Source organism: Pimephales promelas, chromosome 17, assembly GCF_988280905.1.
Source record: "Pimephales promelas chromosome 17, fPimPro1.hap1.1, whole genome shotgun sequence".
NCBI lineage: Eukaryota > Metazoa > Chordata > Actinopteri > Cypriniformes > Leuciscidae > Pimephales > Pimephales promelas.
In genome coordinates this window covers 22,724,487-22,739,846 of record NC_142785.1, presented here as the reverse complement: position 1 = coordinate 22,739,846, position 15,360 = coordinate 22,724,487, and the positions used below count along the sequence as shown (strand labels likewise).

Below are 15,360 nucleotides of genomic sequence, written 5' to 3'. Positions count from 1 at the left end.
TGGCTTTAACAATTCAAAAAATAATTGGTTTGGTGTCTGGAGCTTTCAGTCTCTAAAAATGATGCAAAAGTACAATAAAAGTGTAAAACTGGCCCATATGACCTGTGTATCATATTAAAGTTATTCTGATTCCTTATGACTCCTTTGTGTGATGAATCAGAGGTAATCACTGCAAATGAATCATTCAGTCAGTGAGTTCAATGTGAGAACTGGATCAGTCAATTTGTGAGAGAATCATTCAGATTATTTCTGTGAACTGGATCAGTCTCTCAAAATAATGACTCATTTACAAATCTTATTAAAAAAACAACAACTTTGCAGTGATTAACAATACATTTGACTCTGTATGACTTGTAATAGTGTATGAGTTGAATGGACCACTTTTATGATACTTTGGTAATGGTAGAGCATTCTTTGAAAATTCTCTTTGATTAGTCCAGAAGAAAGTCATATGGGTTTTGAACTAAATGAGGGTGAGTAAATGACAATTTTCATTTTCATGTGAACTTTTCCTTTAACTATGTGTAAGTGCCAAATCAAAGGCAGAGGAGCCCAGACAGAGGGGCCACTGTGCCTGAGATGTGCTCACTCACAGATACCTAAATAAAACAAACTGTCCTGTTACATCATGGACATTTTCTAATGAGATTCCCTAACATATTAAAAAAAAAATCTCCATTCCACAAGGACGGACTTGTGCATATGCTTGTCTTTTTGATCCATTTTTATGATTTGTGTTTTTCCTCTCTTTTTTGTTGAGGACAGAGAGGATTGGAGGGATGGCAGAGCAGCAGGGGTCCGTGGGGGCTTATCATCTCGAAACACTGTGAGCGGCAGCTGTGTTCCCTGTGGTCCTGTCAGCCCATTAGCCAGGCTTTTCCTGGCACCAGCACTGGACTGGAGGAACAGGTGCTGCATTCAACCTTTTCTGTTTTTATATATAATAGAGCCACATCAGCAGTATTTGTTTAATCATCCCCACTGGATAGTGAATGTGAGTATGACTCATCTAGAACATGTCCAAATTATTTTCTTGTTAAAGGTGAAGTATTTATTTTTGGATGTTAATCTCAGTTTAATATGTAGAGATTTCTACAAGTAAGCCATTCTCTGTATGGAACGCATGTTTGTGCTTTCCATACAGATTTAGAAATAGCTTTTATTTTATATTTTCAGATTTAATTTTAATTTTAGCTTAAGTTTTGGTTTTTGGTGATGTGCTTTTGTCAATTATTTTCTTCTTTTTTTAAAAAAAAAAGTAGTTCTATTTATCTTTCATTTATTTATATTTCAGTTTTAGTCATTTTAGTACTTATTTTCAACTTTTTTTTTTTCATAAAGATTTCTAATTTTCAATTAACACATTTAATATTTATTTTATTTCAGCTTGATTTTAATTAAAGCTGCGGAAGAACATTGTAGCCGGAGCTACTACTCTATGTTTATGTCTATGACGAGTCACGCACGTTACATACTAGTCTAAATTAGTCCGAATGTAAACACTTATTGTAATACTGCAGAAAAAGACAAAAACACGGTTTGGAAAATGGATTCATGATGTACTCTCTAATTATATATATTTTTTACATTTAACACAAAAAAAGTTACGGACTGCAGCTTTAACAAAAGCGATTTAATTAACAATATAACAAATCTGGGAGTGACTATTTCAGCAGGTTAACTAGACTATTGAATAGACATTTTGTATTTTTGTGTGAGTCATTGATTCATTCAATCAACTGATTTGTTCAAAAAAAAAATCCAATTCATTCAGTAACAAAACAAGTGACAGGCTGAATTTGAAACATACTAGCATAGCACTCTATATAAAAATATGGCAAAATTAGTAGTGTTGTAGTAGTAGAATATACTGTAGTAAATAGTAGTAGCAATGGTATGCTATTTTACATTCATAAGCTGTTTGTATGAGTAAGTCATTGAATCATTTACTCAACCGATTTCTTTGAAAACACTAAACAAAATGTCACTACTGTTTTCTGCTCACAAACATTCAACAGTTCTGTTTTTGACTTTGTTTGTAATTGTTCTCGTGAGCAAAAAAGAAAAAAGAAACTGGAAATATATCTCAGATGTTAGTTACTAAATATTAAAGGGATACTCCACCCAAAAAATGTAAATTCTGTCATCATTTACTCACCCTCAAGTTGTTGCAAACCTGTATGAGTTTCTTTCTTCTGATGAACACAAAGGAAGATATTCTGAAGAACGATTGGAACATTGGCACCACTGACTTTCTATAGTATTTTTTTTTTCTACTATGGAAGTCAATGTTGCCAAACAACTGTTTGGTTCCAATTGTTCTTCAAAATATCTTCCTTTGTGTTTCAGCAGAAGAAAAAAAACTCATACAGGTTTGCAACAACTTGAGTGTGAGTAAATGATGACATAAATTTCATTTTTTGGTGGAGTATCCCTATCCAACTTGTTAAACGCAATATCACACTTGTACACTCAGCACTCCTTCGTCATGTCATATTTATTAAATATGCATGTGACGTATATGGGGTTACTCTATTTTGATTTCTCAGGATAAGATGTCAGCAATGCTGGTTCAGCGGGTAATTGCTAAATGAATCTTCTAACCCATCTGGCTTTAATTCTGCTAATTGAAGCCATGCTCCTGGTGATTTAAAATGTGCTGACTTGACATTACCTTTGGTTTTTCATAATGTACAGCTTATGAATCTTAAATATCCAGACTTGGCTAAACATTGCCAGTTTAGTTGTTATTTATTTATTTAGCCTATTTATTGTTATTTTTATGACTCCTAGGATCTAACAAAATCTGCGATGAGGTCAATGTTCTGCTCTTTACCCCATGTGTTCTAAATTAATTTCTTAGGGCTGCAGACAACAGTATCCAGGGGGGCAGCAAACAAAACCATTCATTGGGAACAGTTGCTGTGTAGACTGCCCCAGTTTTTTTTTTTAAAGGTGCTCGATTATGGAGGACAGTTGAGATGGGAACAGGTGTATGTTCACAGGTTTTACAGTTGACAGATCAGCTCCCATAGGACACCCCCAGTCAACTACATCCCTCCTACCCTCTGTAGTAAGACTCTCTCCCTTTGTGCACTTTCATTCACAAAAAAGGGTGACTTGTCAGTGGGACAAAATTCAGTTTTTTTCAGTATATTGCTAATTCCAATCCTCTTAAACATAATAATAATATCAATAAATTAGTGACAGAGGGAAAGCAGTCTCCATAACCGTATGTTTATACCTACTGAGTACCGCACTGAGTTTAACGAAAGAGTTTCATGGAAGATGGGCTTTTGTGTTTTCAATTATTTTTTTGTTTGCTTTTGTTTTGTTTCCTAGTGGCAGCGGTGCCACTTTGATGTCATGCCATTGCAATGAGTCAAACTAACATCCACATCAGCCAAATCAGCTTTAAAAGAATTTAAAGGGAAGGAAAATGAATTAAAACTATTTTTAACCAACACAAGAATGAAATAGCAATGGAGAATGTGGGTCTGGGACTTCTCCATCTCTGTCTCTATTTTTGTGGAATAAGCTAATGATACCATGACTATGATTTAATGAGACATTCTTTGCTTAAATGGCAATTTTAGCCCATTCCAATTCCATCCATGAATACATTTGAGAATGACGGTTAGATGATTGGGTGAGGCAATTGGAGGTTTTGGGCATGATACCACATTTGAATCTAGCCACAAAACACTAGTCGCCCACCAGTTCTGGACATGTTAACTGTTAAAGCTCAGTGCAATACCCATCAACCCCCAAAAAGGAGGGTACGACAACAAATCTCTTGGCCTTTTCGTCACAATGAGACTTCATGCTGGTCTTGATGCTTTCAACATGATTCTGACTTTGCCGCAACTCACGTGCACTTGGAGGGGGAAAAAAAAGTTCTTAAAACTTTAAATTGAGGAACTCTGGACCCCATAAAATTATTTACTAATGGTAAATGCATGAACACCCTACTTTTTAATATTTTCAAAAAGTATACTACTGATAGAGCCATCACGAAACAAGACGCTAAAATATATATTTCCATGTACATTTGTATGAATACAAATCATACATTAAAAATGTAAATAAATAAATAATCTAGGAATCAATTGTACATTACTTATTTTTTTGGTGAATCTTCCAATCTTTTAGGAGGTCCAAAGTCCTTTCAGAAATATTTTAACAACGAACAATAGAGAAGAGAGAGGTTGCGGAAGGTGTAAATCCAAGAAGTGAACCATATAGCAGCTAGTACCTCAGAAGCTAAGTCAGTTGGGAAATACAGACAAATTTTGGTCCATTATCAACATTATTTGTACTCTACAAATACCATAAAAAATTGCACACACACTCACAAAAAGAAACTGTTTCTTTTGATTTTCTTTTTTTTATAATAGTCATTAATTTTGAGGGTCTAAGGATGAGGGTCTAAATATGGACATCAACAATGATTGGATGTTGATTATTCATGTTAAGGTTGACGTATCCCTACAGAGTGAACAAACTTCACCACTAAAGAAATATGTTTGAGAATATCTGTCCATTATGCAGACATCATGAGTCATGTGGGGTGAAAGTCATGAGCACTTGGGAATTGTGGGCAGTGGGAGGACTAGACTGTTATTTAAAGGAAGAGCCAGAGAAAAATTCTAAAGCCTGCATAGCAAAATGTCAGACAAAAATAGAAAGGGGAAAAAGCAAAGATGATAAAAACAGCCATCTGAATAGGGAAGCCAGCAAATTGCAGCTTTGTTCGCTCTAAGCCGAATGGTTTTTAATTGAGGCTGGTTTTACCCCCCTGAAGTGCATGGTCAATGAGTTGCTCCAAAAGTAATGAGTCGATGTCTGCTGGACTTACTGCTGATGCACTCAAATGTAAAAATTAGTTTGGCAGATACACTGCACTTTTTTTTTTTTTTTTTGGCACAGTATGCCAGCACACACAGAGTCAAAACCAACAGGAAATGACAGAATAAATGCCTTCTTGAAACTGGTGCAATAGTGGAAAACAACAGAGGAGAAGGAGAATTTAAAAGCAAAAAAAAAATATATATATATTATTATACTGTAATAGAAATAAATAAATCATATATTCAGTAATGGGAGAGCATGATAAAGAAAATACATTCATACATAAAAAAACAGCAAACATATACGCTAGGATAGACTAGGGTGAGACGAAAACACAGACATACATATAATATATCATGCTGGCAGACAAATCACACTTTCTTTCTGAGTCTGACTTGAGCAAGATGGGCCATCTGAGATGGAGGTAGAATGGCAGAGGCTTGGTGGATGGGCAACGGTGATGATGTGCAGAGTGCCGCGAGAGTAATGTCATTCTATATTACTCAACATGAGATGTTAGTTAAAGTGCCTGACAAATCTGACAATCAAAACCTGTTCTCATATGAGGTAATAGTATGGTTGTTTGCAACACAAAAGGGAAACACAACCCCATCACTTTTCCATTGTAAAACCTCCAAATGCAAACACTGTTGGTCCAGAGAGTGTGCATATTTGAATCATAAAAAAAAAAAAAAAAAAAAAAAAAATAGAAGGATCTCTTTCATCACTTTCAGCTCATACTTTTCAGTCGTACATGAAAAAATAACAAGTCAGCTATATGGTTATAAAAAAATGAATGTGCAAGCTAGAGTTTTAAAGTAGCTTCCCCAACACTGGTTGTTACTTATGTTGAATACTCTACATTTATAAGTCATTTTTTAATAAATGCATAAATCTGGCCATGTATTGAGGTCCGGTCATATTAGCGAAATTTAGGCAAACATTTGGTACAGCTCAAACATATGCCACTTTCAAGCCAAGCAGCTATTTCTTGGTCAACACAGCGAATTTGTAAAATCTGTAAGGGGAAATATTGCCAGATTGCATGGATTCCTCTTAAAATGACTAGATTTTGTCTGCGAAAAACCCTGCACTATTACTGATTCTGATAAAACAAACAAAATCTATAGGACCAATCACATACATCTATAATCTATACCCACTGATACATTAGTTTCAAACACAGTTCACTTCAGTGTTACTTCAGCAGAATATCTCTACCTCTTCCCCTGTAATTTTCTCTATAGCTCACTTGGCTTGTTTAACCACCCAGACAGTGTTACATCCCTTTCTAGGCTGGTATTTGTCAAGCCTCCCACAACATGACAGACAACCCAGCAATATCAGTACAGTGAGGTTAAAAAGATCAAGTCACACTAAGAGGTTACAGCAACTCTTGCAGAAGACTTTTAACTTTGTTCTCGATCTATTCTGTTAATAAACCATGAAGACCCATAAAGAGATTAGGTGCACTTCTATAGCCAAAAGGCATGAGCCTGCTGAAATGTAGGACACTGTATTATAAATCAGAATCAAACTAAGTGGAATGTTTCTTGTACCCTCACCCGAAGTCGAAATTATTCCAGTTAATGAGCAGCTTTTATTTATATACAGTATTTCAAAATGGACTTTACAACCCACCCGTGCATTGCCTGATCACAAACGGCATTAAATATGCACAATGTCCAAATGCAACTCTATTAAAATGGCAATAGAGCTCACACATTAACTATTTAAGGTACTAATACTAAGGTAAAGGACAATTTCATGACATATATCGGAACAAAAGTAATTCTTTCAGCTGAAAACTTTATGCCATCTGTTTAATTTGGGGGGCTGTTGCTTGCCCAAGTTACATAAAGAAGACTTTGAGTCATTTCCACTTGCAGTAGGAAGAAAGGAAATGGTGTTTGGAGCTGCCAGGTTACATAAGAGACCGTGCTGCCTTCTGCTGCCAAGAGTGGAGGTTACACGACACTTAGTAATTTCATTTTCTCCCTCTGTCATTCGCTGTCTCATTGCTCCCCCAGTATTAGTCAAGAGACTATATACTAGTCTGCTAGAGATGAAAAGAAAGAGAGGTGGGTCATCTCCAGTTCTGCGTGGGTGCAGAAAGACAAATTGAATAAATGCTGAGCTCATATGCTTCGTTAAGGCAAATTTGCTATCTTGGGATTTTTTTTTTTTTTTTTTTACACAAATGCAAAAAATTGATTCTGCACAAGAACCCAATAAATAAGCCTGTAGATCTGCAGAATCAGAACATACATCATTAATGAAGTTCTGCAGCTCACATCCCAGTTCATAAATTAGCTACTTTAGATTGTGCTTACAGCTATGAATACGAATGTAAAATGCCAGAAAACGTGAATTGAAAAAATGGCAGGGTCATTCTCAAAATATGATGACAAACATGAGTTTGAAGTCATTAAAAAATGCAAATATTTTAGATAGACCATGACAAAGAGATGTTCTATAATCCAAAACAATCCAGTCCCCTTCATCTGGTACACAATTTATGAGATTTATAATTGTTTATTTATGATAATAAACAATTTTGTTTTGAGTTATCCACCAAAATAATACAAGTTACTTGAAAATCCTAGGGGGGGGTTTGTCATTGCCACTCTTGCTTTTGGCTTGCTCACAGGGGGGTTTGTCTAGTACAATTTTATTTTTGTCCTCTTATCTTCTTTATTTTTATGTTTTTATATTAAGCTGCTTTGGAACAATGTGCAAAGCACTGTGTAAATAAATTGTTGAGTTACAAAGTAAAGATTAAGAAGAATCTATTCTTCAGCGGTTGGTGATTTTTCACATCACATTGAAAAAGTTAATTTACTTCACTCTATCATTTGATGTAACACGATTTAATACAAAAAAGGGTTAAAGGACAATGTACTATAATCATTGCAATCGACGTATGCCAATTGCCAATTAGTATCCCTCATTAATTATGTTTTTTTACATAATTATACATTATACATTCTAATTTTATGAAAATTAAATTTTACACTGATTTTACATCCTTTGCTTCATCTTTGAAATAAAATGAAAAACAAAAGTTAAGTCATTCTAACGATTATTAATAATCAAGGTACTAATGTATACAGATCATAAGCTTTTATGGGAGAAAACTAAAATGTAAAAAAAAAAATGTTACCCAAAAAAATGGAGAATGACCCTTCATCAAAGATGCACCATCAAGATTTTGAATGGATGGAAAAACGCAAACATCCCTCGATAGTAGCAGGATAAGAATTAATACCATGCTGCAGTCTTAAATGACTTATTGTAAATCAGATGTTACCAAGGACACCTCCAAACGATATGTCATGTACTGTAAATACAGTGTGTCCGGTCAAACTGCTGGCAGAACACATTTCTGATTAGGCACCTCAGAGAACGGCTAATAAATGGCGACTGGGGGAGGACACAGGTAGAAGAGAGACAGATGGTTTCAGCCCTACTGCAGTGAGATATGATTAACCAGCCCTTTGATCCCACATGCAAGCATACGAAAAGAAGCTAATCGAGAGAGACAGACTGGCAGGGGGGTAACACCCCCACCTCTCCCAAAAAGAAATCCAAAACAGAATTATAAAATATGCTTTGAATAAAATAGGCATTGTGTAACTGGACGGTTGAATAATTAACACATCGTCTTCTAATTAGAAGCAAAATGAAGCCTGTCATTTTTCATCCCAAATGTGACAACATAACTCAATCATTGTGAACAACGCTGACGTGTGCGACTGTGAACTGCGTTTAATATATGGAAAAAGTGTGATCGATACACTAAGGGTAAAATATGTTAATTACACTTTCAGGCAAATCTCCAGAGCTAACCAGGCTCAGCCGTGCTTAGCTTTAGTGGGCAACCAGTCTTGGGCTACAGGGTGATATGGCTGCTGGCACATAAGACCCTTATTCATCGTCTGGAATCGTTTAAAGCCCTTTGAACAGTTTGCAGTTTGCACTGAAACTGTCTTTTGGACCTTGAACCGTTCGGTTAACAGTAAAGTGCATTACATGGAGAAAAATCCTTAATTTCTTTTCGACTGAAGAAAGAAAGACATGGACATCTTGGATGACATGGGGGTGAGTAAATTATCAGCAAAAGTGAACTAGTCCTTTAAAATATATATGCGTATATTACTTATACAACCAATACAAAAACAATGGCCCTGTCCCAAATGGAACTCCAAGCCCTCTCAATCTTCCCCCAACCCAAGTCCACAACTTAATGACATAATGCTGCTTTGACTGTCATGTAGAATACAGTCTGACGCAGAGCTTGCGGGCTCGGCACAAGTGTGAATCGCATACCAGCTGCAAAGCACCTTTCTGAAACCTAAAATGACACTTACAAAGTCCACAAGACCGCAAGTGCATATGAAGTGTGGGACAGGGCCATTTGGGACAGGGACAACACCACTCCTTTTCGACCAACATAGTTCTGTTGCGGGTTTCCCAAAATGTGTCCATTCTCGAAACTCTCTGCACATTTCGACTGCAGAAAAGAGGATTCCGGACCAGGAAGATCGGTTTAACTCCATCCCTAAAAACTTGCTGGTCTGAAACAGAGCCGGGAAGCAGAGGGAAGAGAAATGCTGACGCTATCTCGTAGAGCAATGTAATAATGATATTCTATATTGCTCTTTATATCTAAATATGAAGAGTTCAGATGCAAAAGCCTCTAAATGCCATTTGAAATTTTCTTCTTTAATGATGATTTTTATCAAACTTGTATATTTCAGTTCAGTAATTTCACTTAAATAACAATTAATAGGTAATTATCATTGCCATTTAAGTGAAATCACTGAACTTAAATATACAAGCTTGATAAAAATCATCATTAAAGAAGAACATTTCAAATGGCATTTAGAGGCTTTTGCATCTGAACTCTTCATATATAAAACTATGTATGCGAGAGAGACCCAGCAACATAGATAGTGATAGAGCAAGTGAACCAACGTTTTCAGCTTCAATACGTCCCAGAAAGCAAAAGATGAGAGTTCCGGGAGTTTATCCGAGCCACTGTTTCACAAGAATCACTCCAGATACCATGAACAACAAAACAGAAGTGCCACACTGCAAAAACACCGGGAACCCCAATTTTTAATTTTTTTTTTGGACTGGATATAGTCATGTAAACAACACATTGTAGCATTGCATCACCGTTTGATCTTCAAGTCAGTGGATTAACTGGCTCCAGAACACAAACCAGAAGGTGGAAAGGGGGAATACTGTATATCAACTACATTAGAAGTGTGTAGAAGAAGACTACCACTATACAGTTGGCAAAAAACAGTATGAGCTGGGTAGTCTGTCCGAATTCATACTATTCATAAAATAGTAGGCGAAAAGTACCAGACTGACTAAAGATTAAAGATTCGATGGACACTTTACTATCCCGTTAAGAGAACACCACAGAGGATTTGTGAATGTAAGTGAAGCGACGCAACTGATGCAGGTCACATGGCAATGACAACATGGTGGATTAAGTCACAATCTTTCTATACAGCATAACAGTCTTTTATAAAGTTCGCAAAGTAAGTTTCAAATCAAACGTAGTACCCCTACATACCTATATAGTATGCAGTTATGGATGCAGCAAGTATGTTTTTGTTTATTTTTTGCTTATTTATTCCAGTGGTCTTGGATGCTACACTGACTCCTTCTGGTGCGGATGCATTACATATGATTATTAGTAGGGCTGGGTAAAAAAATTCTTAAATCTCAAGAATCGATTAGTCATCCTGTTTTCATTTGATGGATGAATGCCCATCCCATCCAATAACACAAAATCTTTGTGCTTTGTGACTATTATTATGAAATAAAGTCTCAAATTTAGAATTACATCCATTTTCTTACAAAATTCAAAAACATAAATGGCATTTTGGCACTGTGGCGTGAGGTCGCTCTGGCGCAGCTCAAGAGAAGCACCAGCGCGGAGCGTACACGATCTCCACTTCCGCCTTAATGATGCCAGTTACAGCGTGAAATACACATGAATGAGCATTTTGAAAGTGCGTCAACTTATCCAAAATCCGTATCATGTAACTTGGTATCGCTCAATCAGTGTGTCATCCGTGGAAAGACGCCAGTTAAATAGCTAAACAATGTCGTGTAACGTCACATTTACCACTAAAAAATTAACTAAAGAGGAGAATTTTGCTAAATATATGCATATCCATATTACATATTCATTATAATTTTTAATGTTCTTCGATATTTAATGCATGTTTGAATTAATCTGGCAAGTTTGTATGACAGTCACCATTTAAATGTTTATATTTCATTTAACTTTCTTATTATACGAATAAATAAAAGTCTGATTTAAATGTTTGTATAGCAAATCAGTTCATTTTTATCTTCAACATTATTTGTGTCAATACCCAGCCCTAATTATTAGCTGCTGCCACATTATTTAATTGCAAAAATAAATAAATAACTGATTGCAACTATACTCTATATTTACACATAGTTATGATCAAATGTATAATACTTATCACATAAATAGTTTTACTCTTATAAGCAGTCTCCATAAAAGTTGTTTAATAAAACAAAATTTCAGGGGTGTTAAAATGGATAATTGAGAAAGGAAAAAAATAAATAGATGTTTTGCTAGAACATTAGGTGAACAGGTAAGGAGTGACAAAAGAAAGTTGGAGAGAGAGAAAGAAAAAAGGGGTTCATGAGGGATCTTGTTCACTGAGGCAGAACACAGACAGAAGGGGAGAGATAAGAGTCTCTCAGCTACACTGACAAAAAGTAAACATATTCCATGCACAAAAATATTCAGCTTTTTGTGTTACATAACTGCCAAAAAAATCTCTTTTTTTAGATTTAAAAACATTGACATTTGTTTCTGCACAACAGATCATAAGTTGGGACTGGATCGTGCTAGGGCTAATGCTAAGGTTGCAACAACTAACTGATAATAACTGATAATGAAAATAATCGATAATGAATTTCATTATTGATTATTAAGGTCTTTACACTGCACGGATAACTTCTGTAAGTGATGCCACTTTCAAGCAGTAAAAGCATACATTTTTCTTAAAAAAAGTCATTTTTTATGTTTTTGAAATAATTCTCATATTCTCTTCAAGGCTGCAATTATTTACAGTATATACTAAAAAGTTATATTACAAAATATTATTATGAAAAATATTATAATGCAAGCACTTCTAGAGAGCAAAATGTATGTGTGTAAATGTCGCTATTACAGGTACATTCTCTTAAAAAAAACCATCAAATTTAGGCTTTAAATAGGAAGTAACTGAAACACCAGATGAAGCGTAAATCAAAATAGTTGTCAGTTGCAAACCAAGCTTGTAAATAGTTGAGAAGTACAGGGAACAAATATTGTATTGTATCCTCTTACATACAAACAACTCTGCTAGCGCTACAATCAAGTTACTGTATCAGTTAAAATCATATGGAGTAGCCGAGTACAGCAACAGACAAAGTCTAACAAAGTCAAAGTGGAACAAGTGTGCCACACAAACATTTCACCCACATTTGTCACAAATGAGTTAACACGTCATGCAGCCTCTGAACAACAGCACGGTGTGGTGTTGTGTTGTGTTTAGCAAGTCAGTAACTTTTGAAAACAGTGTTATGGGGTAACATCACGACACGAAGTGAATCACTATGCCACAACATCAAACCGATGAGAGAACTTTAAAGCAGACAGGTCAAAAAAGCTAAAGACATTAACAGTGATACTCTTCCTTTCGAACAGTCAGCCACAGTGCGTCACATTGGGGGCAACATCGAGAGATCAGACCTATAATACCACCAAAGCACTGACTGCAGGCTGAGGTGAGTTCAACTTGATTCATCAATAACTAGAACCATATTAAAACATTTGCGTTTTTTCAATCTTTCTCTCGCTATCCATCCCCTGTGTGAGCTTGAGGCTGGGCTGGCTGGAACTGTTGATGAGGTGTGGAAACCATACATACACACTTCCACAGACAATTCTTGTGTGGCCAGATCATATCTGATGAGGTGAGAACATGGGCGCTGATGGTGCCCTCCCACCCCCCTCCCTCATCCCAAACCACCACCACCACCACGGTGAACACATAGACATGCCATATACAATCTGTACCTTGTGTGTGATCAGGACTGGACCAACTGACACCGGTCAGCATTATATCTAGAAGAACGAAACCATGTTAATCAGGTAGGGCAAGCAAAGAAACCATAAAAGGAGCTGAAATATAGGATGGATTTTCTGGGAGAAAATGTCGGTGGGTGTTCCAATTATTCTGAGTCCAAAAAAAAAAAAAATCCCTATTGTTGTGTGTAAACTCTAATACTAAAACTATTTATCCCAGCTGTTTAAACTCTAGATTATTAGTCTTAGATCGTTGTGGGCTTTGTGGATGGAAATATCAAGTAAACTTATTCAGTTTATGACAGCAGTCATACCAACAAGTTCACCGGAAAGGAACCACAACTTTTCTGCTCAACTTTTAATAGCAAAAGTCCACAAAGTTACCTCAGGATATTTAGATATTATGTTCAAAAAGAAGTTTCAAAATATTAATCGAGCCAGGGAAAGCTGACACACGGTTTAATCCCATTTCAACCCTAGATACCTGACGCATCCCGTCAGACTTACACACCTACGGAAAATTCGATTTGCAGCGAAAAGAAAAGATGAAGAACTGAGGGTAAAATGAAGCACTTCTCCCTATCCAGCTAAAGCTGATGGCATGATAGCACTATAAAACAAAGGAACACACTAATCAGCTAATGCGCAAATCAAATAAAGATCTTAATGTGAAAGTATGGTGTGATAGGACTTTTACAGGGGAATAAATTTGACCTCTAAACTGAGATTAAGTGATACAAGTTGGTGTGTGCCAATGAGAATAGCTTTGTTTTCCTTGCTTGAGTTTTATTGTCTGATCTTGTGGTCCGACTCAAATGTTATAATTTATAGATCACCTATTTACATCTGTATTTCTCAAGGGCTTAAAAAAAAAAGAAATTCCCATTTTTAACTGTTGCTTAAAGATCAAACATGCTGGACCAATGTCCAAGCCAATGTCGAAACAACAGCTCGCATCCACACAGAGATCCTCAATGAAGTCGATTTTAATGCTAACGCCTTGTGCTGAGAATAGCAGGACGTGGAACCAAAAGAGAAGGTCATCAATACCACGCCGTGCATCCTGGGTAGCATTGGAGCAGGCAGCTGATAGATGTAACCAATTTGAGTGTGACAAGACTGGATTTTTATTTACTTCTCAGACTGCACTGCCCTACATGCAAGAGATGAGGAGGGTGGGCAGACCCCTGTGGCAGGGGTCCACCACACACCCTGCTCTCTCAGTAAGCAGATCACCATGCAAGCCATGGGACATGCTCTAGAGACGTTCCCAGGCAAAAGGGGGGCAAGCCGGGGAGTGGATTCCTAGCTAATTACGGGCCGGAGCATCTCATTCCTCATACGCAGGTTACTCTAATTAGCATTAGCATCTAATTTAGCACGCGGTCAAATCAAAATGTTCAAGCAGGACTCAGAAAGGTGTGGAAAGGCTACCGACCAGCTAGCTCCTTCTCCTTACTCCTTCTCTTTTTCTCCATGCGTTTAAGGCGCTTCTCCTCGCGCAGTTTGGCTTCTTCGGCCTCCTGGTGCCGCCGGCACTTGTGAAAGTTCTCGACCACCACGCCGACAAACATGTTGAGCACGAAGAAAGCCACAATCAGCAAGAAGGAGATGAAATAGAGTAGCATCCATGGGTTGTAATTCATGATGGGCTACAACACACAAATAAACACAACACGTGTCAATGTACAGATAACAATGGTGGTTAAGAAGCTATTTACACACAAAAACACTCACGCACACACACACACAATATGTATATGTATATATACATATATAAAGAAATTGATTTCTGAAGTATCACACTAAAGACTGGAGTAATGATGCTGACAATTTAGCATTGCAAACACAGAAATGAATTACTTTTTAAAATATATTCACCAGAAAACAATTACATATTTTAAATTATAATGATATTTCTCAATATTACTGTTTTATTGTATTTATGATTAAATAACTGCAGCCTGGGTGAGCATAAGAAACTTCTTTTAAAAACTTTAAAATGTCTTACTGATCCAAAACTTTTGAATGGCAGTGTATATACACCATAGAAAGTTGAAGTTGAACTAATTTCAAATAATCTTCTACATTAAACTTTTAAAGTTAACACAACTAATTCGCTCCAATTAAAGTCAATTTAAAAGCTTTTGTTCATCTCCTGAGTAACAAGTAATCTTTTAAACGTAAAACTAAAACAACACATTGAGCCAACTTAAAAAAAAATGAGTCAACCTACTGTGTCATACTCAACCTAAGTTAAATTAAATCAACTAATTAGACCTGAAACTACATTTTATTTACAATACAAAGACATCATTGAACAAAGACTCAAGAATTAACAAACAAGAATTTAGGTTAACTTTTTTACAGTCTCT

At 36.2% G+C, this 15,360-nt stretch overlaps 1 protein-coding gene across 3 annotated transcripts in view; it reads right to left on the bottom strand.

Annotated features, from left to right (window-relative positions):
* cacna1g (calcium voltage-gated channel subunit alpha1 G) overlaps positions 1 to 15,360 on the bottom strand; it is a 133,636-nt gene that overhangs the window by 42,985 nt on the left and 75,291 nt on the right. Inside the window, exons 24-25 of one of the 3 annotated variants that reach the window (XM_039664878.2) lie at positions 14,445 to 14,637; positions 12,977 to 13,024 (exon numbers count right to left, since the gene is read on the bottom strand). In XM_039664878.2, the coding sequence (XP_039520812.2) occupies positions 12,977 to 13,024; positions 14,445 to 14,637 (241 nt within the window). Of the gene's footprint in view, positions 1 to 12,976; positions 13,025 to 14,423; positions 14,638 to 15,360 lie in introns of all 3 variants that reach the window. The other 2 variants (XM_039664882.2, XM_039664883.2) reach the window with 2 other exon arrangements.